The sequence below is a fragment of the Pelophylax lessonae genome (assembly GCF_965119305.1).
Source record: "Pelophylax lessonae genome assembly, chromosome: 10".
Lineage (NCBI taxonomy): Eukaryota > Metazoa > Chordata > Amphibia > Anura > Ranidae > Pelophylax > Pelophylax lessonae.
In genome coordinates this window covers 169,561,409-169,579,284 of record NC_138777.1, presented here as the reverse complement: position 1 = coordinate 169,579,284, position 17,876 = coordinate 169,561,409, and the positions used below count along the sequence as shown (strand labels likewise).

Below are 17,876 nucleotides of genomic sequence, written 5' to 3'. Positions count from 1 at the left end.
CTATAAACCGAAAGACTTATGAATAAATGGTTGTGGAACGAATCATCTGAGTTTCCATTATTTCTTATGGGAAAATTTGCTTTGATATAAGAGTGCTTTGGATTACAAGCATGCTTCCGGAACGAATTATGCTTGCAATCCAAGGTTTTACTGTATTTTATTGAAGTTTTCTTGTATGTTTCTTTATCTTGCTGCAAAGTTACTGCCCTGCTTAGCTTTGTATCATCAGCAAATAGATTGAGCTATTTATACCAACATCTATATAATTTATGAATAAATCAAACAGAATTGGTCTCAGGACAGAGTCTTGGGGTACCCCACTTATCACGCCAGACCATTCTGAGTAAACACCATCACCTCGCGCCCCACAGTTTTCCATCTAGGTACATACCCTTCGGGCTAAGCCAACAGACCTTAGATTGTGAATTCTGTGTTTTATGGGGAACTGTATCAAATGCTTTTGTGAAATCCAGATAAACCACATCCACAGGCCTTCCTTAATCCAAAGCAAGGTCCAAAAAAACATGGATGACATTCCTTTATCCAAAGCAAGGTCCATAAAGACATGGATAGTGAGTTTGGGGTGGAGGAACTTGACCGGCCTACACAGAGTCCTGACCTCAACCCGATAGAACACCTATGGAATAAATTAGAACGAAGACTGCGAGCCAGGCCTTCTTGTCCACATCAGTGCCTAACCTCACAAATGCACTTCTGGAAGAATGGTCAAATATCCCCATAGACACACTCCTAAACCTTGTGGACAGCCTTCCCAGAAGAGCTGAAGCTGTTATAGCTGCAAAGGGGAACCAACTAAATATTGAACCCTACGAACTAAGACTGGGAAGCCATTAATGTTCATGTGCGTGTAAAGGCAGACGCCCCAATCATTTTGGTAATATAGTGTATAAACTCAGCCTGGGAGCACATTCCCTCAAAGCTGGAAAAGTAGTAGAGCAATAGTAGCTCCCACATTTCTAAACTGATGAATTCCCTTTAGGACATGGGTGGTCAACCTTTTGGCTTCTCTGGGCCACATTGAGTGTAGAGAAATTTTCTCAGGCCGCATATAAAATATATACTATAGTTAAGGTATATAAGTAATAAAATGCAGCCGCGCCCTCCCATGCTGCCGCGCCCCCCCCCCCCCCCAAGCACTAATTTAACACAACTAGTGGATGATCCCCTCCGAGGCAGCCTCTGTGGCCATGACCCCGACTTGACTTCCTTTCTCTCCAGCAAAAAAAAAATTGTCAGGGGGCAGTGGGCCGCATTGCCTGCGGTTCTGGGCCGCATACGGCCCCCGGGCCACAGGTTGTACATGCCTGGTTTAGGATCAATTTAGAGTCGATTCATTAGGCTTATTATCAATTCACTAGGCTCTAATTTTTTTGTTTTGGTTGTTTTTTTCAGCCATGTGACTATTGTTTGCAGCTCATATTGGTAGTTATTGTGAAAAATAACAAACCTTGTAGCTTATTAGCACATTGTTGGCTTTCTCTGAATGCTTTTCTCCCTTGAGGTTGCTGTAAGCTGCACTGTGAAAAACTGCAGCAGCCATTTTGGTTGATCAATTGCAAAGGGGGGGCAAAATTGGTAATAATGGGGTATAGCTAAGAAAATACATCTTAATGCCCCTCTATATCTATCTTTTCTTTTTTTTTAAAAAATGCCTGAAAGCTTCCTATTGCTTGTGCCATCTATAATAACTAAAAATTGCTTAGAATTTATAATACAAGCGGTAACAAACGGAACAAGATAGTGTAACACAATAGAGAACTGTTTGGGATTTTTTTAGTTACATAGGCAGGACTTCAGTTATTAGAGGATATCCTTTTGGACGTTGTGTGATATTCCCCCCGGTTATCTGAGTGCTAATGGTCCATATTCATTAGCAATACATTTGCAGACCTTGCTCTGCCATTACGTCCAGTCCCTTCTCCATTTCTCCTCCCCCTTTCTTTTTTGCTCCCATAACAGTGTGTGACCATATTCAATCATTCAGCCACTTCTCACTATCCCCCTCCTTCCACCAGTCTCTCCTCCCCCATTTCTCTTTGTTGCAGGGTGTGAGTGTTTGGTGTAGCTGCAGTGAAGGAGCTGTGCTCAGCATCCTGTATCCCTCCATCACCAAAACAGACAGGTGGGTACCAATCACACAATCATTTCTAGGATAGAAGAACGGGGAATGCTAGGATATGGAAGAGGAAGAAAAGGACTGTCGTTCCTAACACTCAGTGGGGGGAATCCTGCCATATCCCCAGTGTCTGAGAACAGACAGCCCCTCCCTGCTTCTACAGTCCATCCAGCTACATATCTACCATGTTGTCTGGATGGATAGAAAAAGGAAATACACAGGGAAGCTCCTTTGCTTCATATCTTCTCACATTTGAAACAATTATAATTTATTAGCAATACATTCTAGTGTGATCGTATTTGCAGTCAGCATGTGTATGCATAGTATATTATTGTAGATTGTTTTTTATGTTTACAATCATGATAGAAGGTTATCTATTAGAGTGGGGAATATTGGGAAAATGGCCTATCAGGAGGAGGTAAATGATTCATGTAGAAACAAGGGCTATCCCATAGGGTAACAGGGGGTATGACTTCATTTTCATCATGACAGAATATATTATGTTATATTTAGGTATGTTGTATGCCGCATTCCAGGAATATCAGGCAAAATAGATCTAAAGGTATATGAGAAAGAGGTCAATTGTAATTGAAACAAACTGAATCATTGCCAACACCCTGCCATGTGACCTTTTCTGATCGTATGGTAGCCTGAAACCAAGCTGGGCATTTTATTTCTGACATGGTCATGTGTAAATTATTATTGACAATAGATGGAAACCATAGCTAGATAGCAATATTGAAAACAAATTTACCTTTTTATGTCACATTATGAATATGATATGCTAGCTATCTCTGTATAATGTACTGTTATATACAGGTAATGCAGTTCCTTTAACCCATTTTTACTATTTATATATATATATAGTATATGAAAGATCCAGCAATCAATTTCCTAATACAATAGTATTTGCTCTATTGACATTTCCATCAGTGGTTCTGGGTATAAAACAACATACCCTGCAAGATAATAATAAAGGAGTGAAAAGATTGCAAACCGCCAAAATTGCAAAGTAATCACTCACCCTGCGCTCTAATTTTACCAGAGATATAAATATATAAACATACAAGACCTGTAAGGTCTCAGCTGCTGTTATTATTATTATATAGTATTTATATAGCGCCGACAGTTTACGCAGCGCTGTTATATTAAAGAAGTTATGACAGAGGTGTAATAGACAATCTAAGAAGTTATAGATAAATCCACAACACTAACAGCGCTGTTAGTGTTGTGGATTTATCTATAACTTCTTAGATTGTCTATTACACCTCTGTCATACCCTGCAAGATGCTTCAAAATTCATTGGACCTGGACCCTGAAAAATGTAAGTTAAAGTGGAACGAACCTGAAAATTATAAAATTTTTAGCTAGGGTCTGTTGCAGAAGAGGCTTTTAATGTTTCTTCAACAGTAAAGCAAACTTAGCTACTTGTTCAAAGTAATCTTTAGAATGTACACTGGACTGTGCATGCACAACTCAGCGTACTGTGCATTTTTGGCACGCCTTGATGCCAAAATGAATGAACTCCCAGCCCATGTGCAGGAGTTATGTCCTTCCAGCCTGGCCCATCAAGATAGTCAAAGATCCCAAACCTAGAGGAGGAAAGGAGCAGGTGAAGATGTTGGCGCAGCTGAGGGAACAATGGGAGGTAAGTTTAGTTCAACTTTAATCCCTAATGCCCCATACACACGTGCAGATTATCTGCAGACTTTTGTCTGCAGACTTACCAAAACCATATAATATGAGGTCAAACCTAAACACTTTCAATTTGTATGCAATCCGGCAGGCCCTTGCACTACATAGAAAAGGTAAGTCTGCAGACAAAAGTCTGCAGATAATCTGCACGTGTGTACGGGGCATTAGGTTAGATTCTCACCTATGCATCTGCATTATTCAATTCTTTGAGCAGGTGTGATGTTGACATGCTGTGCCAGTCCCACCAAAAGCCTTTATAAGAGCATGCATGTTTGTGTGCTGGAGTTTGAATGCACATCAGGCATTAGATAGGCTAGATACACACTATACAACTTTTGTTGTTAGATTTCCTTTAGATTTAAGCCCCGTACACATGTACCGATTGTCGGCTGTAAATATTCGGCCGCCGACCGATCAGCCGATTGTAGGCTTGTTAGTATGATGCTTCCGACAGCGCATTTTCGGCCGAACAGAATCTGTCGTGCAGACTTTAAAATATTTGTTGGCTGTCACCAGAACGGCTGATTGTTCGCCAGTCAGTACAGATTTCGGCCGACAGACAGCAGATTAGCAAGACTGGGCATGCTCAGAAAAGAAAAAAGACAAGGAAAGTTAACCATCACATGACATCACTTCTGCAGTCGGCTGTTGTTGGCCGACAAAATTCATGTGCAGTCTTTTGCAGTTTTCAACAGACACGACAGCCCTGGACAAAAGACGGCCGATCGTTCGGCCGACGATCAGTACGTGTGTACGAGGCTTTACCTTCAACTATGTAGTGCAAGGGCCTGCCTGATTGCATACAAATTGAAAGTGTTTAGGTTTGACCTCATATTATATGGTTTTAGTAAATCTAAAGGAAAAAAATCTAAAGACAATTGTATAGTGTGTAAGGCCCATTAGGCTAGATACAAACTATACAACTTTTGTTTATGAGAGCAAGTACCTCTTTCAAAGAAAGGTGTACTCCCCACGCCTAGGAATAGGTGCTTTAAATATAAATGAATCTTCTAAAATAGTAACAAGTGTGTTTATGTAGCAGCAGCAGTAGTGTAAAATCGGTATAAATTGAGGAAAAATAGTCCTAAAAAATATGGGGCTATCTACCGCGCTTGCTAAGATAATAAACATAAAGTTGTGCAATTATTAAAATACAAATATATGTGCAAATGTGCAAAATTATGTGTCAATCCAATACCAAATCCCTACAAATCCATACATAAATTAATTCAAGTCCATCTTGTATTACAAAGATAAATATATAATTATATGTGCATATCAAAATTATGAAAAATATAAAAAAATATATATATTATAAATTATTTCCAAAGTTCCGTGATAGTTCTTTTCCTAAAAAACTTTTTGTGCAGGTGTTTTCATAAAACTCAAATGGTGACTGATAAAAGTGCAGGTGCTAGATGCCTTCTTCCCATACAGCAATTTATAAAATGGGTAACTTACCAGATGTAGTGGGTCTCATATACCTTACAGCACTGAGACCAATTAAGCTTGAATGGCAAGTTCCCTTTAAGGTCCTCCTATGCTGCTAATGATTTTTCCTTCCTCGCAGTTCACAAGGCAGCTCGTGGTGTCAATATAAAAAGATAAAGGCTCCAGATAGTGTAATATTGTACATCGAAGTTTATTCCCAAAATAGTAATATGACAAAGTTTCAGCAGGATCCGGCGAGGATCTATTGCAATACTGTCCGTGACAATCAGTGAAACCATGCAGAGTGGCGAGCGGAGGTAAATCCGGCTTGCGTTCCAATGGGTCACGTTGTGCGGTCCACGTGCTGACGCGTTTCGTCACATCCGGTGACGTTCTCAAAGGTTTTTGTTGTTAGATTTCCTTTAGATTTACCTTCAACTGTGTAGTGCAAGGGCTTGCCTGATTGCATACTAATTGAAAGTGTTTAGGTTTGACTGCATATTATATGGTTTTGATAAATCTAAAGGAAAAAATCTACAGAAAATTGTATAGTGTGTATCCAGCTTAAGGCCCCTTCACACATGGAGTCCGTCAGGCGGACTCCGTTTTTCTCAGCAAGGGATCGATCCGGCGATCCCCCACTGAGCAGACGGATGACAGCTGTGTCTCCGTGCTGTGTGCGGAGACAGAGCTGTCAGGTCCCCATTCTTCTCTATGGGGGAATCGGATGGGAACGGACCGTCTGTCTGTTCTCATCCGATCCAATCCGCCAGACAGATGGAAAATAGGGTTTCCATCCGTCCAGATTTGACGGATCGGATGTCAGCGGACATGTCTCCGCTAACATCCGATACCCCATAGAGATGTATGGGGTGTCCGTTCAGATCCACCAAAAAAACTGACAGGCGGATCTGAACATACTCCCTGTGTGAAAGGGGCCTTAGTCTGTTATGGGTCTCTTCATAATAGAATGCATTTCAGAGATCACCTATGACCAAATCCTTACTTTTTTTTCCAACTTATTTGTCTAAATGCATCTCTGGAAGCACATACAGTATATATTTGGTTTTAAATAGAACAAAAATAAAAATATTAGACAGAAATTATTTAATTTACATTTGTAATTAGTTTTATAAGCATGGAAGGTCATGTAACTGACAGAAAGCCTTGCCACTGTTGATCCCACTTTTGGTGCAGTAGGAACAGAAGCACTGTACATACACAATGAAATCTGCCCTAAGAGAAACATAGGGTGGCTATCGCTGTCCTCCTTGTCAAAATTCTAGTTGCCTGGCTGTTATGCTACCCCACTGACATCAGTGGTGGGGAATGTATATGCAGATTGGAAAAGTCAAGATAATGTCAGAAGTCCTTATCCTAGTAGTCCATAAATTTGGCTACAATAAATGACTCAAGAGTATTACTGTAAGAGGATCAGCATTTCCAGAATGACAAGTCGACAATGGCAGCCTCCACATTTTCTCAGGAATTTTTTCCTTTAAGCTAACTTTGTGTTGCAGTAAGCACATTTTATCACAGTGCATTATTATTAATTTTTAATGGCATCCCAATGCACCTTGCAAATGCACCACTGTGCATGTGGTAATGAACCAGAGAGATGTGAAGGGGGCCACCAACACAAATGATAAAGCCTATCATCAGGAAGCAGTTTCTGAACTTGCCTTAAAATTATATTGTTGTTGTGGGGTAGGGTAGCATTTTGCACTTTAGCCATATATTGGTAATAAGGGAATTTTGCATAGAAAGTTCAGCATATTTCTTAAGAAGAGTAATACCACTTTCAATGAATGAATAAGCAACAAAGGGTATGAAAAACAGCTCACGAATTTGTGTGTTGGAGCGGGGCCTGTGTAAAAGTAAGACAAGTGTCGATCTGGAGAATTTTAACTTTCTGCTCATGCACTGAATGGGCTCCACTGACCCAATCCTGTAAAAAGCAAGTTAATAGTCCCAGCCTGCCAAAGAAATGCACTGTAGAATTTCCTGTCAGTAACCCACCATTAACTAAGTACACTCTTAATAATGTGGGAAAACGTCCTGGCAAAGCTTTGATGTTATGGCAAAAGAAAGTTTAGGAGTTTCCAAACTTTGAGTGTGGAATCTGACCAAGTTTTGTGAGATTCAGTTTTATGTTTTTACCAATAACTTACATCCATTTTATTGCATCAAACATACTGGTCCTCATCTGTGCATCTTGTGGGAAGGAATTTAAAGTATCACCAGTGGTAGTAAAAAAATAAAATAAAAAAAAAAGCTCCTTAAAATAGCGTTTACCTGTAAGATATCTGACAATCCAGTTGTACAGTGTAAAACAAATTTGGCCTTACAAACTCATATTTTATTTTGTGCACCAAATCAATACCAGAACCTTCATCCCAATGCAAAGTGCCCATGTACAGGCCACCTACTTGCAGATTATACCAAACCTGGTAATCACTGGCTTATGTATATACACCGATACATAAACGTATGACCGCTGACAGGTTAAGTGAATAACATTGATTATCCCATTAGAATGGCATCTGAAAGTCGGTGTGATATATTAGGCAGCAAGCAAATACGTTGCCCACGGGTTGTGTATAGTTGCAGACCGTACAGTGGGTACGTGAACATCAGAAGTGGACCACAGAGCAATGGAAGAAGGTGGCCTGGTCTGATGAATTAGTCAGTGTGGTGCTTTGTGCAATGTTCTGCTGGAAAACCTGGGTCCTGCCATTTATGTGGATGTTACTTGACATGTACCACCTTCTGAAACATTGTTGCTGACAAAGTACATCCCTGTGCTGGAAAAACAAGTCTGATCAATGGAAGTCACACCTCGCAACTTACAGGAATGAAATCTGCTACTAACAGTGGTCTAGTGGAGTCTATGCCTCGATGGGTCAGGGCTGTTTTGGTGGCGGGGGGGGTTACTTAATGATAGGTGGGTGGTCATAGAGTTTTGGCTGATCAGTGTATGACAATTCCCAGAACTGATTGGTGTGTATTCAGATATCAAATGGGTAGGGGAAGAAGGTGAATAAAAATTATCATGCAAATTAGTCACCTCATTATCAATTGCAGTTATCGGTCAACAAGTTCTGCACTAAAGCTAGCCATAGAGGGTTTAAATCCCTGCTGAACCATCCGAGATTCAAACCATGCATGGGCAGGCTGACTGTACCAAAGCTGATCAATTGATAAACTTGGGCACAACCAGCATGTCAGATTTGTCATGCAATTATTGTCATCTGCCATATATGCTAGCAATAATCACTGTGTGCTCTCCCGGCCGGGACTCACCAAAAGCTCTGCAGGAGAAAATCGCTCCATCTATGGCCAGCTTAACACATTCAGTATTTCATTTAATGAGTATATCTGTAGAACAGTGTCCATGCCTCAATAGTTGTAGGATAAGGAAGTACTGAGGATATTACCCCAATAAGGCTGGCCATACATGGTTTGAATCTCGGCTGGTTAAGCAGGAACTGGCGGAGATTCAAACCATGTATGGGCAGGTTGAATGTACCAAGCGAATTGCTTTCAAAAGCAATTTTCACTGTGTATGACTCACCCAAATCAAGTATTTTGGTTATCCCTTTTTTTATCAGATGTAGGTTACGCAAAATTGGATTATTACATCATATTTGAGATAAGACCACAAATAGCAGTCGTGTGACAATCAGTTCTGATGTATTCATTTTTTTTTTTTTCCAAGACTTAAAATTTAGTGATGGCTATGTTTACAAAATTACAGAAATGTTGTCCTCTCTATACTATTATTTATGTACTTTATGATACTTCTGTATAAGGGGCATAGTTGATTTGTCTCTCCTTTGGTTAGAGGGGCCGAACTCTCAGCTCAGACATATATGTGAATAAACAGACCACTTACCTATTTCTCTTTATTTAGGCAGCACAATGAAAGGGGACACCCCCGTGAACAGCACACTTAGTGTTGGACAGGCCAGAAAGCTTGTGGAGCAGCTAAAAATCGAAGCATCGATGTGTCGTATTAAAGTATGTATACCTTGAATGTTGGCACTGTGTTTTAAGTATAATCCAATGTTCAACAAACAATATTAAAAAATATAGGCTGGCATATTTCCAGCCAAAGCAATTCTTTGTTTCAGGTATATGGGTTCATTGTTGAACCCATTTACATCCTGTTGTCATGGTAATTCCCAGTCAGTGATCAGCATTTTTTTTTTTTTCGTCCAGTTTTTATACAATTACACATTACACACTTTTTTAGTAAAAACAAAAAAAAACCCAAAGAAATTCTTTAAATATATCAACAGCAAAAAAAACTAGGGCAGAGCATATTGCACACATAATTAACGATGATGGGAGGATGGTTACAGAGGACACTGAAAAAGCAACCGTGCTGAATGCTTTTTTCTAGTCAGTCTTTACACAGGAATTGGAGGGGTACGCTGACCATGACTGTATGGTTAGTAGTAATACACAGGACTTGCCACTATGGCTAACAGAGGGTGAAATCAGGGAAAGGCTGGATAAACTTAACACAAACAAATCACCAGGCCCGGATGGCGTACATCCGAGAGTACTCAAGGAACTCAGTAAGGTTATATCTAGACCACTGTTCCTGATCTTTGCTGACAGTATTAGGACAGGAGATGTACCAGGGGATTTTAGGAAAGCTAACGTGATTCCAATATTCAAAAAAGGGCAGAGGCATATCCCGGGAAATTATAGGCCTGTCAGTTTGACATCAGTAGTATGTAAACTTCTGGAGGGGATGATAAGGGACTATATCGTAGAGTTTGCAAAAGACAACATCATCAGCAGTAATCAGCACGGGTTTACAAATGGGCTTTCTTGTCAAACCAATCTCTTAACATTCTACGAGGAGGTGAGCTGTGAGCTAGATAGGGGCAGACCAGTAGATGTGGTGTACCTGGATTTCGCTAAGGCGTTTGATACAGTTCCCCACAAGCGCTTAATTTATAAAATATGGTCTGCAGGCATCGACCGCAGGGTTTGCTCTTGGATACAAAACTGGCTAAAAGGGCGTGTCCAAAGGGTGGTAATAAACAGCGCATACTCAGACTGGTCTTTGGTGGTAAGTTGGGTCCCCCAAGGCTCAGTCCTGGGACCCACCTTGTTCAATTTATTCATAAACAGCATTGAGGACGGGATCAGTAGTTCGATATCAGTTTTTGCAGATGACACAAAATTGGGCAGGGCAATAACTGCACAGCATGAAGCAGATATCCTACAGAATGACCTGGACAAAATAACGGAGTGGGCAACGACATGGCAAATGAGGTTTAATGTGGAGAAGTGTAAGGTGTTGCACTTGGGGACTAAAAACATAAAAGCACAATACACGTTAGGAGGGGAACCCTTGGGGGAATCAAAAATGGAGAAAGATCTGGGAGTCTTGGTTGATGATAGATTAGGCAATACCATGCAATGTAAAGCGGCAGCTGCCAAAGCCAACAGAATATTAGCATGCATAAAGAAAGGGATGTATTCCAGAGATAAGACTATAATCCTTCCACTTTATAAAACTCTGGTCCGACCGCATCTGGAGTATTCTGTCCAGTTCTGGTCGCCAGTCCTCAGGAGGGATGTGTTGGAGCTGGAGAGAGTCCAGAGAAGGGCAACTAAACTGATTAGGGGATTGGAGGACCTTAATTATGAAGAGCGTCTGCAATCGCTTGATTTATTCTCCCTGGAGAAGAGACGCCTGAGGGGGGACATGATAGCAATTTATAAATATCTCTATGGGGATCTCAGCTTAGAAAAAAAGCTGTTCAGTCGAAGGGATTGCATGAGGACTCAAGGGCATACAATGCGATTAAAGGAGAAGGGTTTTAACCTCAGGCAACGTGGGGGGGTTCTTCACTGTTAGGGCTACAAGATTGTGGAATTGTCTACCACAAGAGGTGGTTTCTGCGGGTAGTATGGTGGCTTTCAAAAGACTCTTAGACGTACATCTCAAGGATCAGAACATTCAGGGCTATGTGAGATGATTACAGCCACACACACCTACACAGGTTGAACTGGATGGACTATTGTCTTTATTCAACCTCACCTACTATGTAACTATGTAACACTGCCTACCCAATTCAAAAAGAGGAAAGAAAGGATACAAAGCTGTAGTGATTAAGTGCTGAACAATATCATAATAAACATAATTTGTTCTGACTGATTCTATTGCCTTTCTCAGCCTTTAAATCTCTAGTTGAGCTGTCAGCATTTTGAGGGTACTGGACAGCCAATTTAACACTTTAATGACAAGGTAGTGACAGGCTCAGTAGGTTTTGTTGCATAATAGTTAACTGAAGATTAGTTTCTTTGCAAGTAAACAATGAAGGAATAAGAAAAGACTACTTGTCAAACCCAGGAGATGCACACAGACATTAATCATCTCCTGTGTGATAAAGCTGAAAATCTTTATATCTGTATTCAGGAAACGCGGTTCACCCGTGTTGTGATAGCACAAGTACAGCCACAGATTGCCATTCACTTGTATTGGTGGATGTAAACGGCTTTCAAGGCGATAGGGATTTCTCCCTTGAGGACATAAGAGCTTATAAATGCCTGTGTGCATGAAGCCTTACATACCCAAATGTTAGGCTCTGTGTTTTTATTTAAGGAAATCATTTTAAATTTTGTTAAAGCAGAGTTCCACCCAAAAGTAGAACATCCGCTGATCTGCTTCCTCCTCCCCTCCAGTACAACATTTGGCACCTTTCAGGGGGCAGGGGGAACGGGTGCCTGTTTTTTACAGGTATCCTTCCCCACTTCTGGGGTACAGCGCAGCACCTTGGAAGTTTGGCCCCCTCCTCCTTCCCCCGCCGCTGGGCCAATTAGTAAGTGTAGCGCAGTAGGGAACCGGCTGTGAAGCTGAAAGGCCTTACAATGAATGGCAGCAGCAGAACCCAGCAGCCGATCCAAATGCAGACTTCCAAAATCAGCAAAAGCCTTCTGATTGGAAGAAGCCCAGTTATAAAGGGGATTACTTATAGATGTATCCTATCCATTTCGGATAATTAAAACAACAAAGATGCAGAGTCCAGCAACATCAGAGCAGTGAGTGTTTTGTTTTTTCCATTTGGCTAACACACCTTGCCATTCTTTGTTATGGACCCCCAAAACACCAGAGGTCCACTTCCACACTTCAAAGTAGGGATGGTGTGCTTCTCTTCAACGACTTTGTTGACTCCTCTCCAAACGTAGTGTTAATGATTGTGACTATAAAGTCCAATTTTAGTCTCATCACTCCAAATGATTTTATTCCAGAAGTTTTGAGGTGAGCTGTTTGGCATACCTGGTTGTGGAATTAGTGCAGCAAAAACAGAAAACATTTTACACATTCTGACAAGGGCAACACAAATGTAGAGGCACAACCATTACCCAAAACAAAATGTATTATAAATATCCGCTTAGTCTGTCTCCTTGCTTAGGATGTACATTGTGTAAACAAAAGAAAATATTTCAGTCTATAGCCGCAAACAGTTTCATATAAGAGATTGTTTTTCTATATTGTGAATAAACTGGATATTCCCCACAATTTCATTTGATCCCAGAGTAGACCTCCGCCATCTTGACAATGGTAAACTGAAAACTTGCAACCTTGCTGGAGCTAATTATTAACCTTCAAAGCAGACACATCTGTTGTCACCATATGCTACTTTACTAGGCTGTGAATAGTTTACCTTTATGCGTGTATGTAAAACTGTTAAACCACCTTAGCTCCGGAAGATTTTACCCCTTGCATAAGCAGGCCATTTTTTGCTATTCGGCACTGCGTGGTCATGCAACGCTGTACCCAAATGAAATTTTTATTTTTTTTTATTCACACAAACTGAGCCTTCTTTTGGAGGGATTTGATTACCACTAGGTTTTACTTTTTGCTATAAAACATATTTCTAAAAAAAAAATATTTAAAATTCTTCATAAATTTTGATCAAAATGCATTCTGCTACATCTTTGGACAAAAAAAAAACCCAATAAGTGTATATTGGTTAGTTTGCCTGAATGTTATAGCGTCTACAAACTATGGGTGTGTGTATATATATATATATATATATACATACATACACACACAAAATATATATATATATATATATATATAGGAATTTTCTTTTTTTTTTATATACTACTAATGTTGGTGATTATCGACTTATAATAAGACTGCGATAGTGTGGCGGGCAATCTGACACTGATGCAGGGGGACTGCCACTAAAACAGTGATAATACTGTACATTATCACGGTACTGACACCGGCTAAGAAGGTGTTAACACCTAGGGCAATCAAGGGGTTAAATGTGTGCCTAACAACGTTTACTATGTTTAATGTGTGCTGATTTTACTAAGCAATGTGCTGATTTTTTACTCTGCTTTGCAGGAAGAAAAAAACGGCAAATCACTGCTGTCAGAGAGCTCTGTATTGTTTACCTCTTCTGTCATTCGCTCAACCTCAGGTTCCAGCTAGGAGTCTAGGTTTACATCTATGTGGCTGATGAGATTTTCAGGCGTGTTTTGTGGAACATTTTTAAACCCGTGTTTTTTTTTTTTTTATCACTTTAACACACTGTATAGCTAGTTGCTAAGGACCAACTCCTTATCTGAGGAGGAGTCAGCAGGGTAAAAATTTTGGAGAAAAAGACGCCCCCCCCCCCCCCCCAAATCCATAACAGATCCTTCGGGTCTGGTATGGTTTTGGAGGGGGAATCCCACACCAAAATCTTGGTGGAAAAAAAAAAAAAAGAGGCGGGGGGGGGCCCCCCCCCCCCAAATCCATACCAGAACATACAGCCCGGCAGGTCAGAAAAGGGAGGGGATAATCAAACCCCCCCTGAACCATGCCAGGCCACATGCCCTCAACATTGGGGGGTTTGAGCACACCCCACCCCAAAGCACCTTGCTGATAGGGACAAGGGTCTCTCCCCCACAAACCTGGGCTGTGGTTGTGGGGGGCTTATTGAGACCTGGGAGCCCCCAGATCGTTCCCCTCCCCCCCATGTGAATGAGTATGGGGTACAAGAGTTTTGACAATTTCTTTATTACAAAAAGAAAAACACAATGTCCCTCAATCTATCGTCAAATCAGGACACCCACTCCCACGCCAGACCCGAAAAAATAAATAAATAAAAAGCTCCACTCGCAATGAACACTCTGCCGTGTAACATTTCTTATATAGCTAAGGGGCTGACCCACCCAGTGACATCACCTGGTGGCACTGCTTCCCGTGACTCCAGCAGCTCAGCATGCACTGGTCGATGCCACAGAGGGGTGGTGCCACCAGGTGATGTCAGGTGGCCCCGCCCCTTAGCTATTCAAGAAATGTCACACGGTGGAGCAGGCAGACAGTGGAAGTGTTTATCTCAAGCAGAGCTTTTTTTTTTTTCGGGTACAGGGTGGCGGCTTTATTGATGATGGATCTACATCATTGGACATTGTGTTTTTTTTTTTTTTTTTTAATAAAGGACTTGTCAAAAAAACACTTAACTCTCTTTATTCACTTTTTTAGTAAAAGGGTAGTACCCCATACTCATTCACATGGGGGAATGGGGGGAGGTCTGTATTTAGGGGCCCCCTTGTTAATGGGGGCTTCCAGATTCTAATAATCACCCTGCCCACAGATCCCCCCCCCCCCCCCAACCACAGCCCAGGGTTGTAGGGAAGAGGTCCATGTTGAGGGTATGTGGCCTGGTATGGTTCAGGAAGGGGCGGGGGGCACTTGTCCCCTACCTTTCTTGACCTGCATGCTCAGATAAGGGTCTGATGTGGATTTTGAAGGGGACCCCACGCCATTTAATTTTTGGTGGGGTTCCCCTCAAAATCCATACTACATGCCTTTTTTTGCTGAATTGCCAGCAATTCTTTACATTCATCTGTCAGCAGAGAAGCCTGCTGACAGCTGATGACTCATCGGTTGTTAAGGACGCAGGGACCGGCTTCTCGGCCAACTCTTTAGAACCAGCTATAAACCATTTTTGGTGTGGGTCCATTGAAGACTATTACAGGAAAAACGCAATCTGCTGCAGGCAAAAAAGTCCCTGACCCTTTCCAAAAACACAACAGCTGAAAAAACACATAGTTGTGAACATGCACCATAGGAAACCATGTTAAATGAACTGTAGTGCGTTTCTGCAAACTGAAAAAAGCATAGGAGTGAACGTAGGGTAAATCACTGGCTAGGACCCGCTGATCAGCTTCTGCTGTAGTGAATAAAAGCACAGCCTTAGCGCCCCCACCCAGAAATGCAAGTCAGGTATATTTACCTGATCCTGTGTAGTCAAACTGCTACAAAGCTACAGGAGTAAAGCTACTAAGTAAAGCTACAGGAGGCGGTCCAAAAGTGGTTAAAAAAATAAGAGCCTGTAAACAAGAATGTACCCAGTATATTCAGGCAACCATATTTTCACGCCCCAGCTTAGTGTGATAACCATAGGATCTTTTTAACTGCTTCACCAAAATTGATAACATGAAAATTGGTCAACCAATATGTAAAAATAATGGGTGAGCCCTTTCTGCATATAGTATGTTTCAGTGAGTCAGGTCACAGTTGTGTGGCACTATTAAACTTGGGCCGACTAATTAACCACTCAAAAGGGACTTGTGAGGCTCACTGTTCTCCAGCTACTTCAAACTATGAGATCTGTAAAGCCCCGTACACACGTACCGATTGTCGGCCGAACGATCGGCCGTCTTTTGTCCGGTGCTGTTTTGTTGGTTGAAAAGTGCTCAAGACTGCACACAAATTTTGTCGGCCAACAACAACCAACTGCAGAAGTGATGTCATGTTCTGGTTTACTTTTCGTGTGTTTTTTCTTCACTGAGCATGCCCAGTCTTGATCATCACATTTTTTTCGGCCGAAATCTGTACTGACTGAGGAACAATCGGCCGTTCTTTGTTGGCCAACAAAAATTTTATAGCCTGCACACCAGATTTTGTTCGGCCGAAAAGTCGCAGTCGGTTGTCGGAAGCATCATACTAACAAGCCGACAATCGGCCGATCGGACGTTGGCCGAATATTTACGGCCGACAATCGGTACGTGTGTACGGGCCTTAAGTCTGTGTGAAATCTCTGACATTTAGTCAAACTAGTCCCAGCCTTTCAGGTCTGGGGGATCTTCTATTAACTGCCCTTGTGGAATAGCTAAAGGTATTAATCTTAGGAAAAGCTTACCACTTCAAAGCTGCCTTTAAATGGATTGAAATTCATATGATTTAGCAGGGACCAGCCGAGTTTCAATCCATCAATCGCAGTTCCCACTCAACAGAAGTGGATCTAATGATTGAAATTAACTGGCCTGTTGAAAATTTTTCTTAGGCCCCTTTCACACTAGTGCGACCTGAAAGTTGCACAATCTTGCCGCGACTTTGACTGGACTTGAAGCAATGCCCCTGTGTAATCTTGAGGTCTATGGACCAAGTCGCATCAAAGTTGGACCAAAGTATTGCAGGGACTACTTTGAAGTCGCACACATATGAACAGTACTCATTGGAAATTATGGGGTACGACTTGCCATGCGACTTTGCAGTCCCAAGTCGCACAAGTATGAAAGGGGCCTCAATCAGATGGCTGCAGCTGCTGATCAGTTTATTCTGACAGTGGAGTCCCGCTGCCAGAATACAAAGGCACAGCAGGGAGGATTCCTCCATACACGTGACATGTGTGTATGGGAAAATCCGTTCATTTTTGTCGATTAGCCACTCTGGATGATGAAAATCTGTTATGCACTACCATTGATGGGAAGTATCTAATTGTAGATTACAGGCTTGCAACATGCTATGTGACATAAAAGGAAACTCAACTGCTATACTGCTCTGTCCCTGCAGGTCTCAAAGGCAGCATCGGATCTCATGACATTCTGCGATGCTCACGCGTGTGAAGATCCGCTCATCACTCCAGTGCCCACTTCTGAAAACCCATTTAGAGAAAAGAAGTTTTTCTGTGCCCTCCTCTGACGTATCTGCTACATAAGAAAAATGCTCACTACATCCTCTGACATGCCCAGTCAGCCCACTCACTCCCCTCCTTGTCTTTTACCAACATGTCCTTCCACCAGATTTTATTTCACCATTGAGTGGTTTTAATGCTGCCCATCTTCTCCCTCAGCATGGAGAATTATTGACAATGTCCTCTCAACCCAAGGGACTTAAACTTTTAATTATGCCGATGGAAGACTGTGTTGATATACAAACAGTATTTATTTGTAAATTATACAACTGTGATTAATAAATATTGACAAAAGGTCCAAATTTTACTTTTCCTGCCTAAGTAAATGAACTGTTTGTCCAAGTATAAAGTCCAAAAACAATGTACGCAGCTACACAAATCGCCTGTATCCAAGTTTAAGGTTACTGTTAGGTGTACCAGTACAAGACTAAATATCAGCCAATAACTACAGGCATAGAGCGAAAATGACTGTTTTGGGTCAATTCAAAAATAGGTCCATACAGTGTGAAGATTCAGTGTACCAGTCCTACTTCACTGCCATAGAATTCTGCAAAAGAACAAAGAAAAATCATAAATTGTCAACAAACCAAGGTTAATGTATTTTAAAAACAAATACATTCTGCTTTTGTCAGTGCTGAATTTCAGATATTTTAATACATTATAACTCC

At 41.3% G+C, this 17,876-nt stretch overlaps 1 protein-coding gene across 1 annotated transcript; it reads left to right on the top strand.

Annotated features, from left to right (window-relative positions):
* Window positions 1-1,971: 1,971 nt before the first annotated feature.
* On the top strand, window positions 1,972-17,515 carry GNG3 (G protein subunit gamma 3). The gene is made up of 3 exons (XM_082270699.1): window positions 1,972-2,143; window positions 9,177-9,283; window positions 17,088-17,515. The coding sequence occupies exons 2-3, from the start codon at window positions 9,185-9,187 to the stop codon at window positions 17,214-17,216; spliced, it is 228 nt and encodes a 75-aa protein (XP_082126825.1). The 5' UTR covers window positions 1,972-2,143; window positions 9,177-9,184; the 3' UTR covers window positions 17,217-17,515.
* Window positions 17,516-17,876: the final 361 nt, after the last annotated feature.